Here is a 25,765-nt window from a genome sequence, read left to right on the forward strand (position 1 = left end):
CATATGGAAATTTGAATATTGTTGGTAACAATTTGTTAACTTAACAATTATAGAGAGCAGTGCAAGTGCGAGAAGAAGCGAGGGAGTTAAAAGCACGACTGTTTTCCTAACTTGTTGGCAACGGCAATACAAATTGTGATTCCTAATTGACTTGGATAGGGTATATATAAAAAAAATGAATACAGTACTATTACTTTTAAAGGAATAAAGTATGAAGGCTTTTGAACGACACATCTCATTCTTTTGAATATCTCGCCATAACGTATTATCTACTATTAAAGCGTTTCGAAACTGTGACTTAATACTGGAAACTTCCCAATAATCGCTTGATCAACTCTGGCCGAAACGGTATTAGCCGTGCTACTGCGTTCGGCTGAAACGAGATTTGGTGACGTTTGTCGGTGGCCGAGTCGCATGTTGATGTTGATGGGCGCTATCAAGACTTTAAGAGACTCCACCACCACCACCACCACCACCACCAACACACTGGCAGGCGGAATTATGCTTATATGAGCATGTGTTTGGCCAAAGCGAGCCCCCCTAATGTGGCCACATGGAATTCTCCGAGCAGAGGCGTTACCATTTCGATAAGTTCAGGGGGAACTTCAAAATTAATGAAGTAATCAAAAAACAAAACCACAAACCTTAAAACCTAAGAACCATTAAAGGAAGTGTTAGTATTTTGTAGTAAAATTTATATTTTAATCAAATTAAATGGTTTATACTAAGACAGGTTGACTAATTTTTTTAGGAATATGTATATATAGCAAACCCCTTCAACCGACGACCCTGCAACCCACAAACACACTTTGGACAGCGATGTGAAGGCTCTCTGGATGTCGTAGTACTGGACCCATTTCCAATAACTGTACCGGTTCGGCTTCCCCCCGGTAGCGTGTGGCATTTAAAATGCAAAAATATCGCTTAAGCGTTATCTCTAATTTATTGAGATTAAGGCGAGCAGATTAATTTAACGACGTAATTGATGCAGCCGCAAAAGCGCACGATTCGCGGGGAGAATTGACGCAACACAGATACACAAATACACACACACACAGCAATACCTGCCCACAGCCCTCTTTTCAGATCTTTTTAGCGATCTGTTAAGAGAATTCCTGATAGAAGTGCGACTTAGATTGAGGGAAACTGAATCAACTGCACAGAGAAAAAAAAAACAAGTCGATACGAAAAAAAAGATTTTAAGAACAAACTTAAATTATGTTATGTATAAGATAGATTCTAGAGCATTTGACTTCTCTATAAAATCTAATATGTATTTGAATATGGTCTTTCATTAAGCAAAGTACAATATTTCAGTGAGTTTCTAAATTAATATTCTGGTATTTTTCCTTTTATGATATGAAAAAGTCATATTGATCATATTTGATATATGTATGTATCTACATCTTTTTCTTTCGGTGAGAGAGTGTTAATGCCAAGGAGGCGGAATCGGTGGCGAAAAGAAGGAGGGGGCGGGGTCGGGGCGTGGCGGTGCCGTACGTAAATATGCAAATATGTTGGCGAGCGCGCGAGAGAACGGCGCACATGTAAATGCGATGGAGCACTTCCTGAAGCCAGATACCAGATACAAGATACAATATCTGTGAGATACAACATGCGAGAGATACGAACACGATCCACACACGCTCGGCATCCACACCACGTGGTCCCTCAAGTTCAGAAGAACGGAACGAAACGGAACGTAGCGAATCACATAGACAAGGCGTAAAGCACAATAAATAGGCAAAAAGCACAAATGCCAAGGAGACTAATGAAGAGCGCGGCGCATAAATAAACCAGAGATGACCGCAAAGAGAGTAAGTACACTGAGCGAAGTTAATATTTGAGATCAGCAGTCAAATACTTAAAGATAGGTTGAATTTACTGTTAGGAAAAGATCACAGAGAAGTTCAACTTTTCAAAATATTTTTTATTGATTTAATTTTTAATGAAATCACCTGATTTTTCCCAGAGACAAGATTGATCAGTGTAGCCGTCAGAAGAATTGAGGAAAACCACATGGTGCGCGAAAATATTTGAAAGCGTCGACAGAGGTAAAAACCAGTTAGAAAGAGGCGGGAAAGCAGAGCCATAGAAAAGCGGAAACAAATGCCAGCGAAAAAAGCGAAACAGCGCGCGGGGTTTATGTAAACAAAACCGCTTGAAGATTTGTAGGCGGGAGGATGGGTAGTTCGGGAAGAGCGGCAAGAGAATGCGAAAATTGAAGTCCAACACGATTTAGAAGAATCGCACGACCAAGCGATCCAGTAAAATCGACAAAAACTTACAGTCGAAAGCGGATCCAGAACAAATTCTGTGGCAAAAGTAGAAAAACGAAAACAAAATTAAAAACCTAACCTTACCTAATGTGGGCTATAAAGTGCCACCAACACATGGGAACTCTGCCCCCCGCCCCAACTACACACACACACACACTCGTTCGCACCCACACACATGAGCATCAAAAAAACGTGGTTTGCTATTGCGTCGTACATAAATTCTTACTATAAAAAAATAAAAGCAGCAAAAAAAAGCACAAAAAAACTAACAACAACAAATAAATAAAAGAGCAAAAAAAAAACCAAGCGGCGAAACGAATGTGCGACCGCATGTCTAAAAGAAAATCACAAAAATTTAAGCTTTTGGTGGGGCGTTTTTGGATTTTGGGCAATGAAGAGTAAAGCAAAAGAGTAGACTTACACCTCACGATGAAAATAAGAGATAAGAGGGGGCGGAAAAAAGAGAAACAATTTTGGCTGCTTTGCTTATTTTTTTAGTTTTTGGAATTGTATACCTTCTGGATATACCTAAATAATTATTTATTATACCATATGTATATAAATATAGTAAAATATAACTCAACATTTTACATTCGTTTTAGTTGGACCTACTTAAATTCCCTCCAACGTTTAAGTTGATCTTGCACGCAATCCACTTGTTAGGATATTTAAAACCATCCCTTCACTTTGATTCTTCTTCTCTCAATCCTTGGACACTTGTTGGATTCCACCTCAGCAGGACTTAACATCCACAAGCGCTCTCTTTTCTGCCCTCACACACACACCAATGCAGTTTCTCTCTCTTTACTTCGTGAACAAACTTTCTCGGGCTGCAAGTCCTTCGTCCTTCGTCTTGCGTTTAACGACAAACTTTTCGAACTTCGGCTTTTCTTGACTTTTCTTTTGGGTTTGCCGACTCAACCCCCAATTCAAACACTTGCTATCCTTGTTGCACTTTCCGAAGTAAAGCGAGATGGCACTCGTGGAAGGACTCGCTGTCGGCAGGTAATAGCAAGACGCTTTTCCTCTGACACACTTTTCCGCAGGAGGGGAAATGGAAGTCGATGCCTCGATGCAACGTTAACGCTTCTGGTTAATGTGTGGAACTCCTCCCCGCCCACCAAGAAAGCCGAATGGGTGTGGCACCGTCGGATTCTGCGCAGGATGTGCTCGGTTCCAATAGGTCGTCAGCCAGTTGGGTTAGTTGGCCGCTTAATTGCCGACTGGCTGGGGATTCCAGGACGAGCCTCCTGGTTGGACGGGTGCCTAAAGCGAATACCCCCATCCCCCTAAAACCCCCAGGATCCCCACTTCCGATTGAGAAACCCCAATACCCCCAAACCTTCGTCCTCCGTCGGGCTTTTCGCACTGCTCCCTAGATTTATTTACCGTCGGCCTTTTTGTTCGGTGGTTGTTAAGGACCCAGCGTCCTTGGTGGTACATATCGAAATACCCAGAGTGGCTGGGTAGTTGGGGGGCGTAAGTGGGTGACAAACGGTAATGGTCCATTACCATATTGTACGCATACATTACACGTGTACATAATAAAAAAGGTACTTACACACCCACCCACGCACAAGCGATTTTTATTTGTAGGCCCATTGTGATCGGGGTCACCATTTAAGCTTGAGCTCATTTGACACTTGCTTTGGCGTCTCTTTTTTTGGGATCTTCTTTAATTACTTTGTCGATTTGTTATAGCTGACATAGGTAAGTAAAGAAATTAGGGTGACTCAATTTCAAAGGACACACAAGGAAGTATGAAAAATTACTTAACATAGTTCATTTTCGGTAAACTGTTTAATTTCACTGAACTTTCTTTAGTATTTGTCTCTTTCCCAGACTTTTAATTAAGTCACAAGTCCAGACAATAGCAGAGAAATACACGCATATTATATAACACACAAATATCCTTCAGGGCGCTGCCATATCAACAAGTTGGTGACCCCTCGAAACCACAACACTACTATCAACCATGTCCTTCAGCATCATCATCATTGTCCTGTTCATGCGTCCATTAGGAAAATTATACTCAACAGTGTGCGAATTGCTGACCCATTTACGTCATTATAAAACCTGTTAATTAAACACTTTGTTCTGCGGTCAGGATATTCCCCCAAAATCGTGGGAGGGTGTTGACTTTGGTTTTGCTTATGTATTGTGTAATTTGTACAACGAGAGAATGATTCGGTATTAAAATAGGAGTAAGATATATTCAATTGTAACACAGAGTAAAGGAATCTGAGATAAAAAAAAATAAATTCACATTGAAAATGCTTAGTATCATCAAGAATATGTTAAATATTTGCATTCAAGTTATTTGACAACTTGACGAAATTCCCCAATTACGTTAAAGCGTTTTGTTGATAGGCCATGTGCTTCCCCTCATCTTTAACGACAACCAAATTCGAGGCATGAAAGTAATGAGGGGGCACACAATCGACGTCATCAGAAGCTGTGATGTGACATGACCCAGAAGTTAAGAGGGTTGTCGTGACAGGCTTTTATTTCGACGGCAAACAAATACAAGCGCACAAAGATAAGATTGCCTCCTGCTTCTTATCACTCTTATCAACTTATTGGCCAGACAGTGGAAACTGCCTAAGTTGGGTGATACCAAGTAAATACAAGAAAAATTCATAAAGTTCTATAGATTAAAGCTAGGAAATAAGATAGGATGGTATAATAAAAAATAATCTTAAAATACAGAAAGACTTAAAACTACGTAATCAGAACAAAAATTAAAAGAAAAAGTATTGTGAACAAATTTAAAGTAGCTTTATTGATTCACCGTTGCTATAATGAATATTTTTCATAATATTTTCAGAAATATTTTTTAACAAATATTATATAAGTGGTACCCTGAATACCTAAGCTCCACTGTACAAACAGTTGCATGCACTTTTGATGGCTTCTTTGAACCAGCTTGAACTGAATTGACTGCCTTTGGAAAATTCCCTGTTTCGTTCATTTGCATTATCATCACTCGCACACAGATATCGGTGGCTATATACGTACATATATGTGTGGCAAAAGAGAAGGTGGAACACGAAAGTTTCTGCAGCGGGTGAAAAGTTTGGGATGGGTGGGTGGAAGTGGGCGGGATGGAAAAGTGCTCAGACTGCGCGGCCTTGCTGATTGCGATTCTATATTTGTGGACACGATTATGGCAGTGCTTGTGTGGGTTTTCCTGCCCATTTGCTTGTTGCCGGGCAATGAAATTACATTGCAATTGCAACCGCAATTGAAACTCGGTGCATGGGCATGCGGAAATATGAATTGTTTCTTGGGTTTTGATCAGCTCGAGTTCTCAACTCAACTCGGCTCAGCCCAGCTCCTTTGTTCCAATTATAGATGCAAGTTCTGGTCATATCGCTATATATGTAAGCCGTATGTGCCGGTTTGTGTCTGGCGCTCCACTGATATCGCAACCGTCTGGCGTTGCCCTGAAATGAATGATCTGACTGCCAGCCAGCCGGTCTGAGGTAAGTCCAATACTGTACGAGTATAAGTACATGCATAAGTACGAGTTACGAGTTACGAGTCTGGGGCATCTCTTGATTGGATTGGAAGTGCATAAATCATGTCATGAATGAAGTTGAATGCACTGCAACATCTCGGCGATATCCACAGGCGGGCATTCTTGAATTCCCTTCGTATCTGGAGGGAGGCCAACACGATATGCAAGTATGAATGACTTTGAATGAGGCAAGCGAAAGGAATTTCTTCAGATAACACATTTATTGAAACTCCAAAGGGTTTAAAATACATACCATAATGAGACATACAAATCTTTTCTATACATAAATGTTTCTAATATTAAATAGGTGTTATTTCTTTTCTTAGTGCTGCTAAAGATTATTGCCATCTTTTCTCACGAATATTAAGACCTTTTCTTTATAAATAACTATGATTATATAATATTTTCTACGCAGAACCCCTGTAATATGCTAATTTACTTAGTTTCAGACCCACAGATGTAAGACATTCAGGAAGACATTAATATTGATTAGTTGATCCATAAATTGAAACTATTCATTCCATAAACATAATTTATGGATATATGGCCATAATATAGACCCTTTCCCGGCATAATGAAGCGATTAAAATGTAAAGCATTTACATATGAAATGATGACCCAAAGAGACATGCCAGAGGAATGGGAATTGGGGTATTTCAACTATTTAAATGCGATTGCCCTTTGCCAAGATTTTGCCAACACAGCTGTCGATATAGCCTGGCCCTTCCTCCGATTCCCTTCACCATTTCTCTGGCTGGCTCCAGCGACCTAAAGCCCTGGAACAATTGCCAAGGCAACCAATAGCCACTAAAAGGCTTAGATAATCCATTAGTGCCAAAGGCCAGGCCAAAAGGTATAAAACGGCCAAGGGATCGCAGATTTTCATGACGCAGTTCCATGTTTAAATACTCTGAAAAATAAAAATGAAACTAATATCACATGATGATTAATCAGTAATGACATAAGTGCTTTAGAAGATTAAAAAAAATTTATTTCGCAGTAATACATTTTAAAGATACTAAGTAATATGTTTTTTACGCGAAAAAAAAGAACCAGAAATATCTACTTAAATTTGATGATTATATATTAACGAATGTTTCAGGAATTAAAGATTTCTAAGTCTCTAAAACTGTTAATGTACGTAGGATTGAATAATAAAATAAAAACGATTTAATTTTTTCTTATACAAAATTACCAAGAAGTCTATAGGACTCTTTGATGTAGGGTATTTCAAAAAAAAGGAGACATTGCCAGGACGACGACAAGAACGCTGATTTTCCCCCTTTTTCCAGTGCGTGCGGGTGCGTCCGTGAGTGTGTGTGTGTGTTAGTGTGTGTGTGTGTTACTGTGTGTGTTCGCCGGTCGACACAGCAATTTGTACAAGTCAAAACCGTTGCAACGCGTTGGCGCCAAAAGTCTACGGTGCTGCCAATGGCAAAAGGAAAAACCCGAAAAGGAAAGATGAAAATCGGCTTAAAAAAAAGCGCCCAGCAGTATGCCAAAGGTGCTGTGCGGCCCCCCCTTCCCTAGAATCTCCTCCCCCCCCTCACCTCCCCCCTCCCCCGCTGTTCACCCAATTCCCCTCGAGAGGATAATTTATAACCCGAAAAACTTTGCGTACAAAAGTTTTCGCTCTTCGCCGAGTTCTTTTTTCGTTGACTTTTTTTTTGTGCTGCGTTGCGATGAAAAGTTTTGCACGTTGCGCGGCGTTGGCGATTTTTAATTCTTGCGCTAAATTGTTTAAAAATGTTCGAGAAGAATTCTGCAGAGCATGGAACTTTGCCACCCGCGATTGGCAAAGGGATAACTAACAAAAAAGTTTGTGGCATGTTGACCACTTTGTCGTCGGCCTTTGGCTAGTTTTAGTACCGTGTTTTAAAAGGTTTACGGATATTATGTTTTTCTGGAAAGGGGAAAAAATATACTCAAGAATTTTAACTTAACTTTGGAATATATTATATTACAATTTGTCTTTTCTAATAAAAAGAAATTTAAATTAATATCAACGAAAGTCAACTCACTCATACAAAAAACTTAACCATTTTTTTTTGTTTCCTATAAAACAATAACTTCAAAGTTCACAATAGTATAAATGGTTTCTAATGTTTCTATCCTAATCCTTCAAAATTAAAACATGTTTTTTTTTTAAATTGTATCTTATTATATTTTAGGATTGGAGTACCAAGTATCTGAAAGTAGATACATCTGATTCCCACTTTCTTTCTTGTTTTTTCTTTCCCGTTCAATTTCCGCTTCAGTGTCGATGCAATTTGTATTAGGAAAGTTTTGCAAATGCAAAGGAGGATGGGGCGCGAAGGAATTTCAGAGTGCGCAAAGTATCTGAAGGCAATAAATTCCGAGTAACGAACATTTTTAGCATCTCTGATTTATGCTCAATTAGCAACTGGCTGTGCTCCGTACTTGCAGATCGAAATACGTATCCATAAACCTGACAACGCTTTCACACGACATTCATCAAAACTATTTTGGCGCTTTTGTTGACTTTTATGGTTTTGCCCCGCCTTCTTCCATTCCACCTCCCCCATTTTTTTGGGGTCGTAAAACCATTTAAGTCGCTGCCGCCGACGCCTTTCGAGAATTTTATGCTCGGTTAACCCGATATTGGGGGGCGGGGTGAAAAGGACCCCCCCGGCAATGATCGTAAAACTATACACGCGCCTCCCTTCGTCATAAATGCGTCAAAGTCAATTCCTTTTATCCTTCCTTCTGGTTCTGGTATCTATATGTACAGATATATTCGCTCATCGCGGTCTTCACGCAACATCTTTTATGACTTAATACGATTTTACAAAGTTTCGGTTGCGAGGCGGAGCAGATACTTCGGAGTGCGAACATTTCGCCTTTACCGCTCATAAAAATTAATTTAAATTGATTCCTCTCATGAGTGGTTGCCCTTTGCGGTTCAAGAGATCCTTTCAAGGAAGACATTTGGTTTCAGGCGATTCTTAAGGGTTATTTGATCTTTAAAATCTCATAAGTTATCCGGAAAAGGAGTTTAAGTGCCATGCATAAATAACAATAATACACTTTAATAAAAAAAAGGTAATAAAAACCTGAATTAATTGTAAACACTTAAAAATTTAATTACTTCTGCATTCCAGCAAATCAATTGTCGTATTTGTTTGCTCCATCCAGAGTTCTATAATGTCTGACTTTGCTGGATCTGCACAGACCATTGTTGGCACCTAATTTATTCATTATCTAACCATAAATTATATAAGCCTTGAGCAAACGCAGCTGGTGTAAAGCATTCTCTCGACTTTCGAGCTGAAACCAGTTATCATTTGCGAAAAAGCTGCGACTCCGTTCCAGTTCTAAAATTAGATAAGAAAATTTCCGCTTATAATCAACTCTCATTCGCGAATTCACTCACTTCTTGAGACACAGATACAGATAGATAGTTGGTGGAGCGAAGAAAGTGCAAATACGGGTATAAAGTACGAAAAGGTTGAAAATTTTGTGGAAAAGAAAGTGACGAGGTGGCCGAGAGGTTAAGGCGTTGGACTGCTAATCCAATGTGCTCTGCACGCGTGGGTTCGAATCCCATCCTCGTCGAATTGAATATTTTGTTATCTTCCTTTTTTATATTTAAGATGTTTGTTTAGTGTGAATAACCTAATGGAATATTTTTGGAGTGCGGAATTATTTCAATATATATAATACCAATTAGCAATCAACACTCAAACTGGTTCTACTAAACTTTAAGAGGTAAATTGAAGTTATTTGTTGGGTTTTAATAAATTAAATTATAGGTAATAAAAGCATATAAGCAAAGCCTTTTAAGTGTTTATTGAAATGAAAAAATCTTTATGATTATTATATTTGAGTTACCACGTTTAAATTAAGTAAATTTAAATTAATTCTCAACATTTCCTTAAACTTTTACCGGTGACTTTTGGCAGCTTTTGTCTCTCTGGTTTTTATACCTATCGGTTTTTTGGCTGGAGTCATATATCAATATATTTTGGCTGCCTGATGTTCGGCTGGGCATGTGGATATGGCTCTGACCTCACCCTTCCTTAACCCAATTGGCCGTAAAGCCAAGAGCCAAAGCCGCCGAGGCATCTTCACTTTGGCCTGATGAAAGTGGCGCGGCTGGAGGAATGGCAACCAAATGTTTCCACAATTGTTACCCCTCCGCCTTTGTGGCCAAAAATCAAAAATCTTACAAAAAATCCTCAGAGAGATGGAAAGCCGAGCGAAATGAATTGGATTGAATTGGAATGGTAGGCGATAAAAATAAATCTTTGCGAGTGCGCAACGCGGCGCCATCAACAGCTGACGTGCTGCAGGATTCTCAGGATATCGAGTGGAATGGGTTGGGGGAGGAGGCAAAAGTGGGAGTGGGGGTGGTGAAATGGGTGGCAGGCGGGCTGGTAATGATGAAATTGAATTGCCCGGGCTGCACTCAAGAAGCTACAGTCAGCGCCATAAGTCATACGAGGAGCGTTATCCTTGATTCTCCACAATTGGAACATTGTGAATACATTACTAAAAAAGAATTTCTTAAAATTATTTTAAAAATTATTGATACTTTCCAGTATCCTGTTTAAATTTATGTTGATATTTTTGCTTTCAAAGGTTGAACAATAGAAATAACTTATAATTTATGTTAAGAATTTTTTTGATTTAATAGTTAAAAATATCCAGTTGATTTTTTTTTCCAAGCTATCTTTTTTATAGATGTCGAAACACATTTCAAACCTTTTTATTTCAGTGCATAGTTAGAGTTAAGGGTGCCAGAGATATGTTAAGCTACTATCTTTATTCTCTCAAACCAAACTTCTATGTATCTTTTGCACAAAACGATTTAAGTCGACTTGCGTCAACTCTGTTCAAGTCACTTCAATATGCAAATGCTGCTCAATTGAGCTTGTCTTTCATTTTTATGTCCCAAGCAGCTCTAACCCTTTGGCCTTAAAGCCCTTTTGGTCGGTCTTAAAAATTTTGGCGAATTTTTCATCTCGAAGGGAGGCAACGTCGCATCAACTTTCCCATAGCAGCCATTAAATTTGATGCCTTTTCTATCGCTGGCCATTTAGCAGCGGGTTCATAAAAAAGCAACACACACAAACTTTACGATATGAGCGAAAATTTTCATTGAAGAAGCTGCCATAAATGGATCAGTTCGGTTCGATGGGCAGTTTGGTGGACACCCGGCATGAAAACTCCTCAGACAACTTATTTTACCACCACTACTGGTATAATGAGTATTGGATTATGTTTAGTGTCCATTGTTTATGGTTAAATGAGAATTTTTATAATGCCAGCAGTAGCAATGGGGTTAAATTTATTGCTAAATCATTCGAATTTTGTTAGCTGATATGATGACTTCATAAAGCTAGGATATAATGCTTAAAAACTCATACGTCTGATTGAATTTTTCTGGAAACAAATAAACGTGTTTTATCTTCTCACCCATTTTTATGAATCCATCATCATATTGGGTCTTTACATTTTATAAATAACAGAATTTATAATAACAGATTAAGTACCAATATTGTCCATAACTTAAGCTAACTTAATTTGGAAAAATCTGACATAAACAGGGGTCAAAATTTCGACCATCAGAAAATGAAAAGTTTTAAATGCAGATGTTTCAAGGATGTGATTACAAAAGTTTAGAGGTATGCCACTTTGGAATCGGATTATAATTGACAAATACTCTTAAGTTTTCTTACTTTAACTTTTTCATATATTAGATATCTTTAAACTCCAAATCAAGTTACGCAATTCCTTTTCTGCGTTTTTATTCAGCCTGGTATTCATACAAAATTCACCTGCGCGTCAGTTTCAAGGTCGCAGAAACATAAAAAAAAACCTTTCAAAGCTCAGAGCCTAGGGCAAAATCCAAGACCAGACATGAGTTACACGGCTTTCGCCCACGCAGCAAACAAAGGCTGTCCAAATGTGGGTGGTGGGGGGAGGGTTTCGACTCCACTGGCTGGTGGATTGGGTCAAATGGACGACGACCCACTGTGAGGGTCGATGGCGAGCTGATTGAATAATCGCATTGCCGTGTGGGGGACAGTGGAACAAATCGTGTCTAATAGACTGATTAATATACAAGATTTCCAGTTTGGCCCCCAGTCAAGTCGAGCAGAGCTGACTCCCCTGGCTGACCAGCCCCTCTGGCAACAACCCTCCCCTCCCCCCTCCCCAAAATCCCCAATCCCCGCCCCTTTGCCGCATGTAACACGATTCGTGTGGATTAACTGCGCTCAACTTGATTGATTGTTAAAATGATGTATAGACATTTGATGGCTTTTTTTCGCCTGTTCGTTTTCGCCTTCTTGCCTTTGGCTTTTCTGACACACACAAAAAAAACAACAAATTTAAGAAAAATTAAACATTTGAAATAAGCAATGGGTCCTTAATTTTAAGTCGAATAAATTTATTTAAATGACAGAACCAGTTGAGAATTTAAAAAAGGTATTAATAATATAACTTCACTTTGACTTGTATTATTTTTTATCGTTTCGAGTTTTTATGTTTTTCTCAGTGTATTAACCGTTCAAACCTGCTCCTTCAATTCAAAAAAAGTCTGGCTACCGCACTTCTAATTAGTAACACTCAGGCGAAAAATTAATTTTTGAAGATTTCTTTCACTTTTATTTCGCTTTGGAATTCGGCAAACTTCTTGGTTGATGAGCACATAAAATTGATTGAGTGCAACAAAGGAACAAGTTTCTTTTTTTTCCAGAAAAGGAAGTGGAATAATAATGAAACAACCCTTTGCTAAGTTGTGAACAAGAAATAAAGAATAATTTGTGTGGAAATTATATGTAATGTTATATATTAGGCGGATGTCCGGATGTGTTCATTGATTTACACACTCTACAAATACCGTATAATATTTCTTGATAGGGTGTTATAAACTAAAAGGAAAGTAAATATTTACTATTAAAGTAAGTAAAACTATTTCTTTAAAAATGGATACTTAATATAAAATAGAAATTTCAAAAACAAACATAGATTAAAATAGCAAAGGGTTTTTAATTAAATATTAATGGGTATCCTCGATTGCATTCCTGAGTTTTTCAAACAATAAAATACAGTTCCGTTGAAAAGTATGCAGTGGTGTTTATGTTTTATTATCCTTTGCACACTCCACCCACCCAGGATATATGGATGTACATTTAGCGCCCTCTCTCACTCTTTTTGTAGCTCCATCTCGCTTCCACTTGGTGCACCTTAAGTGAGCGGTGGCCAAAGGCGGATGCGTAGTTCGGTTATAAAAAAGAAATATTACACATTATGCCAAATTGGCGGAGACTGTCAGGCGACAATAATAACGTTTAAAGTTAAATGCATGACACAATGGCAGACAGTTTTAGTGTTTGCCGGTTATAAAGTCTACGAAAATACGCACTCCCCTCGACTGTAAGGGTTATGTTATGTTATATCCCTCGTGATAAGAAAAGGGAATGTTTATGCACTCTCGGTCTGAAAAAGTTCCACGCGCTTATCGCAACTTTTTCGATGGAGTTTCTGCACACTTGCGTTTTGGTGGTTTTGGCTTCAGCTTTTTTTTTATTTTTAAGGTGAGATTGGGTGGTAGGTGAAAAAGTGCATAAAGTAACAGAGTGACCTATCGAAAGATGCAAAATAAGAAAGGACCTTTCCAAGGTGTGCTACTTTTATTGATATCCCAAAAATTAATTCAGGTTATCTAAACCAGAAATCTTAACATAAATTACTTTTAGGAAACGAATAAATTCATTTATTCCATTTTCTCAGTACTTTCCCCAATAAATGGTCATATCTAAAATATGCTTTTATTTTCCTTATTCCTTTCTACCATTAATCTTCCTGGCGGTCAATTGTCTACCTATAGGTTAAGTACCTCTTCACCAATCCACATAGGTAACTTATGTAAATGTTAACAGGCACTAAAAATGAAACAAAGCCGGCAAACTAACCTACTGCCAAATAAAAATTTATTGAGACAGAACCAAAAATCCCAAAAAAAAAAAAAAATGGCAAAGAAAAGAAGAAAATCGAAGGCAAACTCAGTGAGTCGAAAGGTATAAAGGATGTTTGGAGTCGTTTCGCCTAACGACACTAATAAAATATTGAACAGGCCATCGATAACCGAAAGGAGTTACTGTCAACGAACCCTTGAGGCGGCGGGCGGTGGAAATGGAAAATGTTTGTGGGGGCTGGGAAAAGCGCTTACGTAGATGGCAAAGATGACGATTAAAACAAATTTCCACGACAACCTGGCGCCGTTTAGCCAGCGGAAGGAAGCGAAATTGTTAAACGCAAAAGTTGCAAAATGTCAGGGATACATTAAGATGGGGGGAGGGGGAATTCGAGAGGGGAAGGGGAGGAGAAAAGTGGGCGGAAGAGAGACTTTACGACAGACACACACTCAACGGTTTGCACCTTCTTGCCGCTGAGTGGAAAGAGGAAGAGAACAACTTGGCAACTTGCAGACAAGTTTTAAATGAATGAGCAGCGGCTTCCGTTCGATGCGTTCCAAGCTGGCCAATGCCCAGAGCCAGAAATGCACTGGAAAAAAATTTTAGCTTTAAAAAAAGTAGATATTTTGATCAGGAAAAGAATTTTTCAAGCAATGTGGTCCAGCCTTAATTTTAATCAATTAAAAAGAGCCCAGAAAAATGCAAGCCCAAATTTAACAAAAGTTGTACATTCCACTTTCCTGGAATTATTAAAAAAATCACCCAAACTAAAACTAGCATTTATATATTTTTTCAAAAATACGACCATTCCAATGTTCCGAAGCCAAGAACTTAAGAAAACCATTGAAAAAATTTCATTAAAAATATTTAAGATCCTTATTAAGCTCTTATTCATATTTACCTTTATAAATTATGCGCTCATAATTTTTCCAGTGCATCGTTTGTGCGTGTATGCCAGTAAATCGGTGGCTGTGTGTCCATGCCGTGAAGCATGACAATAGCCAAAAGGATGCTTCCTCGAGTGGCGACCACTTGCCAATTGCGATTATGGTTTATGTACAGCCCGATAAAGGTCGTCAATAGGTCGCCTTTGGCACACAAACTAGGATATGCCCCATTCTACCTCAAGGATAGCCCCAAATGTCCGCTCACCAAAGTATCCTTGCAAGGAGCAAGTTTTCCTACTTCGCTATCTGTTACAGTTGGAACTTTTGCTGACCATTCGACCGCCTTCAATGGCTCAATTATTTGTCCTCATCTTCCTTTTTTTCTCTTCCCTTAAGATGGGTTGATTTTGGTTGCTAGAAGGATAATTTCTCGTGGCGTCAGTCAAGCGCTCACCCATAGACATAAATATTTAAGGACACACACTAGATTTGAGCCGGGCTTTCGAGTGTTATTAGCGTAATTGAGTTTGCTAGCCAATTATGCATGCAATGAGCCAGAAACGCCAACGTTCTCGACCCGAAAACTGAACCCGAATTTAAAGACTGTCCTTGAATTGCCGCTTGAATGGAAATTTCGTTGGGTTGCAGGACCTCGTCGCCTGTGCAACAGTTCTTGAAAATTGCATTTTCTTAATTTATTTGCTATGCTAATTTATTTATTGACTGGCCACGAACACCACCACGTCCAATGTCATTTGGCACAGACGACATGCCCATCGCAGCCCGAAAATCAGACAGACAAATGCAGATTTACAATGGGAGTCAAAAATATAAAACACAGAAAATAAGAGTGACTCCTAAAATTTATATTATTGAATATTGTTTTCATAAATATAAAATCACTTAGCAGGAAATAGATATTTTGTGTACTTTGTTCATATAAATATATTCGATTCTAGTATTATTACCTCAGCTGTACATTTGTGCATACTCAATTGCATTGTGTTCATATAGGAAATACCCGAAAATGAAGAAGGGAACGTGATTTCATTGAGCCAACTGGAATCCTTGAATTAATTTGCTTTTCAGCATCAGAAACTTGAAATGAGAACATGAGATGCACTCTGGGTGTAAAACGTATGATCTCCTAATTTACATGTCATGGTAAGCTAGATATGCAAGGACTTTTGAAATAATAAAAACATTTCTTTAATTTTTTTGCTTAAAAAATTCAAATTGGACCCAAAAATAGGTATCAAAAGAAAGACTAATATTTATATACATATATTTAGTTAAAATTAAATTTCCTTTAAAACTTTACACTAAATAACTGCAGTCATAAAATACACCACACATCTATCAACATTTCAGAAGCCTTAAATTATTACACAATCCTGATAACACATTAATGGCCTGTCGTCTTTCCTAAGCAAAAAAACAATAACCACAACCAAAACAAAAACCGAAAAAAAAGAAAACAATAAAAGCGAGTGTAAAACGCAAAAAATAACCACCAAAAGGAGAACAACACAAACCGACTAAAATGTTTGCCCTTCGAGAACAATGCAAGTTAAATTACGTCACGCGAGCGAATTTACCCCACTCGCTTTCTTATCCCCCAAAAAAAAAAAGGAAAAAAAAAATTTACTGTGCGAATTTTCGGGTGCCAACACAGACACAGAAACAGGATGCCCCCGTGGATATGCAACGCTCAATTTGCCACTGGCAACCACAATGCCAACCGAAATTGCCAACTTAATTTATGTGCTGTGCTAATTAGCACCATAATTTAATTTCCAATTGGCAAACGCAAGACCAACGAAAAAAGAGAGTGGAGAAAATATAGAAAGGAGTTGGGCTGGAAAAACGGGAACTGGGCTAACAATGCAAAGCCTGTTGCTGCCAATCACATATGCTGCGTTTAAGCCGTGATTCTGTGAGTAAGCCAAATTATAGTTTCATTTTTTATACTCTTTGTTTTGGGTTCATTACATAAAAACTTATTGAAAAAACATTTCAATAGTATGTTAATAATTTGTGTTTTTAACGAATTAAAGTATTCTTAATTTTTTCTTATTGTTTAAAGAGCATCAGAAAGTTAACCCTAAAAAAACTGATTTTCACTTTTCTTTTTATTTTCCAATCACTCGCGCTCTGCATGTGAAATTCTGTCGAAAAACCCGCTGCTTCCGAAATAAAATCGAATTAAGTGCAGTGCACATATGTTGCCACCCCGTGGTTCCCCCTCTTCCCCACATTCCTTTTGCCCCATCGCAGTCCCCACTTGCACACACACACTGACACACACACACACCCTAACAAATGATGTTGACCGCCCATGGTCATGGATACTAATTAATCTTGATTTTCAACCGAAGCAAAGCCAGAAAGAAGGAGGAACTGAGAGTGTCCTTACGTCAAAGTGACAATTAAATTAATCATGACGGCAAACGACTATGTCAACAGGACACACTGACACACACACATGGCATTTAAAGGACCCCCGCCAGGCGAGCAAAAAAAAAGGATGTCGCATGTCAACGAGTGCAGAAAAGTATTCATGTATCTGCTGCTGCAAAATCTAATTATAGCCGGGCATCAAACTTATAATTAACATTTTGACCGCAACACAAATATTCGGATTTGCAAAAGAAGCGAGAAAAATGCCAAGAGCAGTTGCTAAATTTTCATGTGCGAGACATTTTTAATTAGTTTTGCGGTTGACACATAAACTTCGGCTTTAAAATACATTAAAAGTTTAAGAAGTTTTAGGCGTTGTGTGCATTTTTTTAATATTAATGGCTTTAAAAAGATGGTCCTAAACCTCGATTGGTTTTTATGTTTTTTATTTCTTTGGATAACTAAAAAAAATAAATTAAACACATACATATATCTTTAAACAGTTATACACGTTGACCAAGCTTTACTTGTCAAAATTAATGTAATTTAAATTTCACACCAAAACAATGACAATATTTCTCACCATTTTAATGATCTTGCTATTCATTTGGTTGTAAATGTACAAATATTGAACACCTAGTTTTTCAAACTGCGCGCGCTTTTCATCAGGGCTACCGAACTTCAAATGCAACTCAACAAGGTGGCAACGTTAAATACCATTTTTTATACAATATATCTTTATCTATATAGTATTAATTTTGTATTTAAAATAATTTAATAATTCATTTTAAAAAATATAATTAATATTTTAAGCAAGCAAACACTTAATGAGCATAATAATCGACTGGCAATATTTATTGATAAATTTATTAGTTTCGATAGTTTTATCGTTGGTTGTTCATTTCTATTCGCACGAGGTGCCGTACAAAACGTAAAAATTTCTGATATTTATTAAATAAAACACACAGAAAGTACTGAAAATGACGGAAGCTGAAGAAATTAATGGTAGAGAGGAAGTGGAGGATGATGAGCAGGATCAAAAACAAAAGAAACCGGACGTCAAACGGCATGATGACGGCGCCGCAGGTAAATATTTCAGTCGCCCCCACTCTCCCCTTACAAAAAAGGGCAAAAAAGAGTCACCTAATGTGAATTATATTTGCTTGTACTATATTTTGGCGGTCAAAACTTCTTGTTCTTTAATATTCCTTTTTGAATGGTTAGAAAGCTAGTTTTTATGATAAGGGCCTAAAGCATTGCTCATAAAACATCAAAAACAAAGATTTATTGGAACTCAAATTATATTTCCAGATTTGGAACGTGTTACGGATTATGCTGAGGAAAAAGAGATCTCCGCGGCCCATATATCTAGCGTAAGTGTTTTCATGGATTTTCCGGGTCATCAGACTAATCGACAAACCTTTCTTTTTAAAATACAGGCCGTAGAACAGTTTGGAAACCAGCGAAACAAGGAGAATGAACTGCGAGTGGCTAAGGAAAAGGAACTTCAAAAGGTCCAAGTCAAGAAGGAGGATATCGAATTAATTGTGCGTACCTAAAACTAAAAGAGTTATCTCTGCAGGAAGCTAGATTTTCGATTTAGAAGGGTTTAAATTCTCACTGAATATTCGATTATTCATTCGTCAAATCCTCCTTCTATTTCAGATGAATGAGCTGCTGGTTAGCAAGGCGCAAGCCGAAAAAGTGCTCCGCGAGCAGAGCGGCGATGTGGTGGCCGCCTTGGAAGCTATCATCAGCAACTGAGGTACTCGAAGAACCTGGACTAACCGCCGTCTGTTTCTTTCATGTAGCGTAACACTGCTTTATTTGTACATTTATAAACTCTAGCGAAGATAAAACAAACAAACTTTTAAGCCCACATCAGAACAAGTCTTTTCGTGGGCAAAGGATTTTATTTTGGTGTAATAATAACTTGCAATTTTATTCAGAGTATCGCCACTGCCCACGCATTCGTATCCTTAGAGCCGTTGACAATAAGACTAGCAGTATGTGATGATGCGTATCCTTTACATTTTGTGTTATCAATTAAAGTTATCCGATTTCTAAATGAAAAAACAGTAGTCCTTCGTCTCAGCCTCCCACTTATACTCGTATTATATGACTTTTTGGCAGTTGCGTTTGCTTCGCTCTCACATTTTGCCGATTGCTCTATAGAAATAATATTGTCGACCGATCGATCGTGCTACCATATGTTACTTGGGAAAATCTGATTTCTCAAAGTGATTCTTTGCGATTCATTCCAATTCGTTTTTGCGCGGGGGAGAGAGGGAAGGTTGTTGAACGAACATATAAATTATGAAACAAAACAGACAATGAAATTCATTTATAACAACTAAAGCGAATTAGGTAATCTAAAACCCAGTTAAGGTCTAAAAGGGGATATAAAGTAGTGTTTCGTGTAGCAGCATTAACTAAATTATGTAATTAAATACTTTTGCAGATTTTCGCACGACGGCGTGTTGATGTTCTGTGCCTTTCTGTACAGGTCCCGATCGCCAAAGGTACGCGCCTTGGCCAACATTGCGTCACCTAAAAATTTGATTTTTTATACGAGTTTCATACGATTTACTCAATTAACTTACGATAATTCCGCTCTCGACTGCAAGAGTGTTTCAGATGATTGACAAAGTCCTCTTCCACGGATTCCTCTAATCGGGCCACCGAGCCCTGATACTCCGAATAAAAGTTGTCCTTCACGTAATATGGTATTTTCAAGGCATTCGTCTCACGTTTTACAGAATATTTGCTGAGGGTTTAAAAAATACCTTGATTAGATTCTAACACCTGGAATGGAGTTGATGGTTAATTTACTGGGAGGGAGTCAGGCTGTACATCGGATCAGAGATAAAGAACGACGACATCATGGAGAGACCAATTAGCAGCAAAATAGGCAGCAAGTTGATCCAAGCTGAAGAGTTGTTGCCCTAAAAAATAAAGAAAGAGAAGTCTCATTGTACTTTGAAGTCCGTGTTTATAAGCTTTCATTATTACATCGCGATCCTCGCGAGCCTGATGACGACGTCGCTGCTGGCGCATGTAGACATTTTGCTGGGGGAATCCACCGTTGAAGAACATATTAAACAGCTCCTCGGCACTGATGTCAGCCTGGAAACCACGAGAGTATCCATACTCGTTGTTGTAGTATTGGCCATGTCCCTGGTGACCACCTCCGTTATTTCCATGACCATTGTGGGACTCATTAATGCCGTAAAGGTCATAGTTCTTGCGCTTTTCGGCATCCGTAAGAACACCGGCAGCATTGCCCAAGGCTTTAAAGGCTTCAACCGATCCTGGAGCCTTGTTCTTATCCGGATGTAGTTGCAGAGCTAGCTTCTTATAGGCCTTCTTGATCTCAGAGTCGGTGGCTGTTTTGCTCACGCCCAATACTTCGTAGTAGTCCTTACATCTGAAAGGTAGGAATTACAAATTAATAGTTACAGTTAAAATTATAGATTGTTACTCACTTTTTGATCTTACGCACAGCCTCTAATTGATCGTTGGTGTAATCTGGGGCATTGGAACGCGAGTCGGAGTTCACACGTTTTCTAGGACCGCTGTCCTTTTCATCGCTGGCAGCCGCTGGACGAGATTTGCCATTGGTGCCGTTGCCTGGACTGCTTTTAACCTGGGCCAGTAGCTCTAAAAATTTAAGTTAAAAAAAGTATTCATTAGGTCAAGGGTCATTTTTTTTGTTGTATGGCTTTTATTAGTATTGAAAGTGTAACAACACCGAAAACATGTGAAATTTTTGTAAACCTTGATAGTTTGCCCTTATTTACGCATTTAAGAAGCTAATACCAGGATAGATTAAAATCGGGCCACTGTTACTGATTGCCAACCCGTTATTGTTTGGAAAAATATTCATATCTTTACTGTTTAAACAGATAAGAAAAACCCAAAAAGATTTCCGCTTATACTGGTTATTATATTATTAAAAGGCTTGGCAAAAAAGTCGAAATATAATGGAACACGAGTATTATAGATCACTTTTCCTTTATCCTTACTCTTTGCATTTTCCGTAGGGAACAGCTTTTCCGCCTTGAGCAGGAACTTCTCGGCCTTTTCGATCTTGCCCTCCGCAAGAGCCTGGACCGCCAAATCGATGCACCGCTGTGCCTCGTCCTTGTTGCCGTCCATGTCGCCTATTAGCCGTAATCACTAGATTTAACTAGTTACTACGTGGTGATCAAAGTAAATAGTAGGGCTCCGTTCTCTATCTCTGTGTGCGTGGACCTCGTGTGTGTGTGACGTTTACGGACTACGCACAAATACACACGTATGCCTGCTGGGATTCGGATTTTCGCCTCTGTAATCCGTTGTAAAACTATGTTTATCCTACTCTATGTAGGCGCACTTTCACTAAAAATTTAAGCATTTGCTGCAACTTTAATTTAATTGATTTTATTGGTCAACTTTTTCATCAGCCGAGAAAAACACAGAAGTTGCCACCCAGTTGACGAAAAAACATAAAGCAGAGGTGCATTAAACTGCGGGCTGCTATAAGAAATGGCTATTTTTTGCGGCTAAATGAAAACGTTTCTTTGAACGTAAAACTTTTAAATGTTTTGTAATACAGGTTTATTATTATTGAATTTATTTTGGGCAGGGGCGGACGCAGAAAAAAATTTTGGGGGGTCCGAACGAAAATTTTTTAGTTTGGGGGGGTCCGATCAAAAATTTTTTAGTTTATATGGTTAAAAGACCGAATGCTGTAAGGGAATTTGAAAAATTCCGAGATTTTGGGGGGGGGTCCGGACCCCCAGGACCACCCCCCTGGGTCCGCCCCTGATTTTGGGGTAATTGTTTAGAACAGCGGGTTTTCTAAAAAAATGTCCAATTTTGTCGGGAAATGTGCGATTATAAATCTACTTCACTAATAAGTAGGGCTCTTTTTCGTACTTTTTATGTTAAAAATTGTGAAAAGTGGTGCATGTGCCCTATATTGGTGGGGTAGATTTTAAAATTCACATATTAAGACATTGCCGAGAAAATTGGAAAAAAGCCGCTGTTCTAAACAATTACCCCAAACCAGTTCTGAACATTTACCTATTTTAACTTTTGAAAAGTTTTTTTTAAGCATTTCCGAACAAGCTTTGTTCATAAATATAACCGTTCATAAGTATAACCGATATTTGTATAAAAGCATTTTTTAATTAAAACAACTGAGCACTTACATTTTTTTTAGCTCAAGGGTATCTACCGTAGTTTTAAAATGCCCATAGTCATATTGTGTTGTCAACAGCTAGCTACTAGCTACTAAATAGTTGGCGGGAAACAGACAAACCCGCCAAATGGCCAGACAGAGTTGCATTGCTGCAGCGTTGCCGTATCGCCGGGGACAAACATATGTATGCGTCCGTGTGGGAGTGAGTGAGCGTGTGAGTGTGTGCCGCAGCATGGGAAGCGAGTGATTCGCTGATTCGCTAAATTCGTCGTATTTACTTGAAAATTTGCAAAGTAATAGCCAAGAGTCCCCGTCAAACAAGTGCAATCGAATTATTCGCGAAAAAGTGCATTATTTGAGTGCATTGCGGCCGCCCAACGTCATCGCCGCGTGTGCGACAGTGTGCGTGTCCCCAGTGCGTACGCGCGTGTGTGTGTGTTGGTGTGTGTGGCGCAGTTCACACAACTTGGCCTGGAAAAAGTGAAAGAGTATTTTTTCGGCCATATTGTGTTGTCATAGCTGGAAAAAGTGCATTTCCCGGCCGTATGCATATTCTAGGCATCTGCGGAAGTGCAGCCGATCAGCTAAAGTTCACTCAAAATCCCACAAATGTCGAGTAAATAGCGCGACTTATGTAAAAGCAGAGAACAAAAAAAGTATTTACATTTACAAAGGTGCGTGCTTGTGTGTGTGAGGGAGGGAGAAGTGCATCCAATTGAAATGTTTGTCCATATTTTCTATACAATATGTTTATTGTCTATTTGCAATTGGGTTTTAATCTAAGACTACAGACTACTTTTTGAGGGAGACTCGTACGGGAACACCTTCCTTGGGCATCAAAGGTACTCCGTTTATACCGAACTCAATCTCTCGTTTTTCCTGGCGCATCTCCAGATCGAAATTCGTCAGAATCTTGGCAATCGCTAGCTTTACATTCACCTTTCCCATGCGGGCACCTGGAAAAGGGAACAAAATGTTCAGGGTTCAACGAAATGTTTCAAAATTTTATGAAATTTATTTTCGATGATTTTTTTTATGAAACTACGAAACTATTCAAGCTTTAGTTAGATTATATTTCATAGTCTCTTACCTATGCACATCCTTGGTCCTTCTCCAAAAGGCATATAGGCCGCTTGGTTGAAGTCTTTGTTTTCATCCAGATAGCGTTCTGGTTGATATCTCAGCGGATCGGGGAAGTACTCGGCGTCTCGTTGCATTCCAATTAGGGAGATAATAATAGGTGTTCCCTTCTTGATAACCAGCTTGCTATCGGGCACAGGATAATCCTGAGTGCATATGCGGTTAAGCAGCGGGAGAGCAGGGTATTTCCGAGCAGTTTCTACAAGAAAAAGAAATTATCATACTTGGAAAAACACAGGATTTGGCTTAAGACAACTTACCGAGCACACAGGCCTCCAGGTACTTCATATCCGAGACCGCATCGTAGGTCAATTTTCCGCCGTTCTTTTCGATGGCATTTCGCACATCCTCCTTCGCCTTTTCCATTACTTCGGGATTTTGGGTGAGCTCGTACAGAGTGAAGGAAATCGTGGAGGCTGTCGTCTCATAACCGGCAACGTAAAAGAGGAAGAGCTGACCGGCAATCAAGTCCTTTGAAATTGATTTTACGCCATTTTGGGAACTTTCTGCTGACCAAACTGAATCATCGGTGTTAACCTTTCCCTGATTACGCAACTGCAAAAGAAGTTGCAGCAAATCCTTTCGCACTATATTATTTTTTTCCCTAAGATCGACAGTGCGATGGGATAATTCGCGCATCCTTTCTGTGGCCTCCTGTTTCCAACCAATTCGCACAAAGAACTTCTCCAATCTGGAAAAGATGCAACATATAAGCTTTAATTGCTTTTTAAACCCTTTTGTGTTCTTACCCGGGATAGAGAAAACTGGCTGCTCCACGAATAATATCCTCAAAGTTTTTACGGTTGAGCTTTTTGCTTATAGCCTGGAATTCATTGTTGGGATCTGCAAAGCTGTCAATATCAAGGCCAAAAATAGTCGTCGCAATAATATCGATGGCATATCTGAAAAAAAACAATGTAAAGCGCAGTATGTTAGCTATTAATTCGATAAGAGTGTTACTTAAGTTTATAATAAGTTACGTCAATAAAAGTGACTTCGAGCTCAAACAAATAATCTCGAGATTTGATAGTCTTTGGTTCTATTACGTTTCTTTGTGATGTCATCACTCGTACCTAATCAAGTATTTCATATAGATAACTTCAACTTACGTTGCCATGAAACCCTTGATTTCCAGTTCCTTGCTTCCTTTTTCAGGCAGTTGTGCCTTCATGCTGGCTATTAACTTGTCTCCGACTGAATTTGAGGTTTCGAACATGGCTTTTAGTTTTCCGGAAGTAAATGACGGAGTCAGTTTGTTCCTTAGGTTCCTCCAACTGGCTCCTTCCATTTGGAACAAGCTTGCGGACATGGGATCGTTTTTCTCATCCACATAAACCCCACGATCGTGGAAACTAGCAAAGTCCTTGACCAACACATCGTGGGCCAGTTGAGCATCTCTAATCAGGAGAGCGGGTCTCAAAGTGAGATACAAACCGACCACGGGCTCCTTTGCCGTCTGGTACATATCGTATATGGCCATTCCGAAGGATCGTTTACCCTTTGTCACGGATTCCATGGCACCGAAGGGAATGCTCACTCCCACGGAGGGAAAACCCTTTCGATCCCAGTAGCTAAATGTCCATTTGAGGTAGACATACAGCAACGTAACTGCGCCGATCAATAGATATATTCCGATCATATTGATTCTATTCTATTCACTCGCGGTCCACACTTCTAGAGTGCTAAATTGAAACTAACAGGTCGGATCCGACTGCCGATTTATAGTCGTCAGAGAGTTCGCCTAATAGCAATTTCACCATATGTCCGAGTGATAAGGTTATCTTTACGTTCGGGCGTAAATAGAGCCACTTGAGGCAGGCTACTCCTTTGCAGGTAGATAGATCTACCATCCTCTCTGCCAGTACTACCCCCTGAAATGATTTTTATAAAGTGCCTTCTCAGTGTGACATTCTATTTGGTGTGGTGAAGAGGGGATTCCTTTGCAGGTAGATCGATCTATCAGCCTCTCTCTGTAAATGTCCCACGGAATGATTTTCATAAAGTGCCTTCTCAGTGTGACTCGCCGGTCTGCCTCAGCATTTTTATATTTGCTTGGAACTGCTTTCTTTTGAATATATAGACAACACTGCACTGCTGATACGGTTCGCCATTTCATAACGATAGGACAATCTTTTTTGTTCATACCTACAATTATTTTGTAGGCATTGCTAGGTAAGGCGTTCTGAGTACAAGTTTCGTTTTTAAATCCTTTCGACCCTATAAAGTTTATAACCAAATATTTTTACATTTTATCTGCTTGTACTTTATCTACCATATATACCAAAAGCTACTAAAGCTTAACATTTTGTAGATAAACAAATTAACGCAGCTTATTTTCAATCACTCTTATCACAATGATTTATTTATTGTACCTTACCCAGAAATAAAACAACAGAAATAAACAGGAT

At 38.9% G+C, this 25,765-nt stretch overlaps 3 protein-coding genes, 1 long non-coding RNA gene and 1 other non-coding gene across 7 annotated transcripts in view; 3 read left to right on the forward strand and 2 right to left on the reverse strand.

The window, feature by feature from the left end:
- The first annotated feature begins 9,293 nt into the window (after positions 1 to 9,293).
- Positions 9,294 to 9,375, forward strand: Trnas-gcu. Its single transcript has one exon. It is a non-coding gene; the product is annotated as a tRNA-Ser (tRNA).
- Positions 9,376 to 17,920: 8,545 nt separating this feature from the next.
- LOC108092012 (huntingtin-interacting protein K) lies at positions 17,921 to 18,911 on the forward strand. Its single transcript, XM_017191446.2, has 4 exons — positions 17,921 to 18,118; positions 18,344 to 18,405; positions 18,472 to 18,579; positions 18,698 to 18,911. The coding sequence occupies exons 1-4, from the start codon at positions 18,013 to 18,015 to the stop codon at positions 18,794 to 18,796; spliced, it is 375 nt and encodes a 124-aa protein (XP_017046935.1). The 5' UTR covers positions 17,921 to 18,012; the 3' UTR covers positions 18,797 to 18,911.
- On the reverse strand, positions 18,901 to 21,517 carry LOC108092011 (dnaJ homolog subfamily B member 12). Of its 2 annotated transcripts, XM_017191444.2 has the most exons (7): positions 21,058 to 21,517; positions 20,518 to 20,692; positions 20,045 to 20,459; positions 19,865 to 19,977; positions 19,636 to 19,799; positions 19,486 to 19,582; positions 18,901 to 19,278 (listed from the first exon to the last, which is right to left on the reverse strand). In XM_017191444.2, exons 1-7 carry the CDS (start codon positions 21,188 to 21,190, stop codon positions 19,236 to 19,238), a joined length of 1,140 nt encoding a protein of 379 aa, XP_017046933.1. In that variant the 5' UTR covers positions 21,191 to 21,517; the 3' UTR covers positions 18,901 to 19,235. The 2 variants fall into 2 exon arrangements, with proteins under 2 accessions (XP_017046933.1, XP_017046934.1); XM_017191445.2 differs by lacking the exon at positions 18,901 to 19,278 and having other exon boundaries at positions 19,362 to 19,582.
- An 895-nt stretch (positions 21,518 to 22,412) lies between these two features.
- Positions 22,413 to 25,765, forward strand: part of LOC122320736 — a 34,601-nt gene continuing 31,248 nt past the window's right edge. For both annotated transcript variants that reach the window (XR_006245791.1, XR_006245792.1), the window contains exon 1: positions 22,413 to 22,891. This is a non-coding gene — a long non-coding RNA (uncharacterized LOC122320736). The remainder of the gene's footprint in view (positions 22,892 to 25,765) is intronic.
- Positions 22,949 to 25,058, reverse strand: LOC108092010 (probable cytochrome P450 6d5). The gene is made up of 5 exons (XM_017191442.2): positions 24,467 to 25,058; positions 24,107 to 24,259; positions 23,618 to 24,048; positions 23,308 to 23,556; positions 22,949 to 23,173 (listed from the first exon to the last, which is right to left on the reverse strand). The coding sequence occupies exons 1-5, from the start codon at positions 24,994 to 24,996 to the stop codon at positions 23,010 to 23,012; spliced, it is 1,527 nt and encodes a 508-aa protein (XP_017046931.1). The 5' UTR covers positions 24,997 to 25,058; the 3' UTR covers positions 22,949 to 23,009.

The sequence above is a fragment of the Drosophila ficusphila genome, unplaced genomic scaffold (genome assembly GCF_018152265.1).
Source record: "Drosophila ficusphila isolate 14025-0441.05 unplaced genomic scaffold, ASM1815226v1 contig_791, whole genome shotgun sequence".
Lineage (NCBI taxonomy): Eukaryota > Metazoa > Arthropoda > Insecta > Diptera > Drosophilidae > Drosophila > Drosophila ficusphila.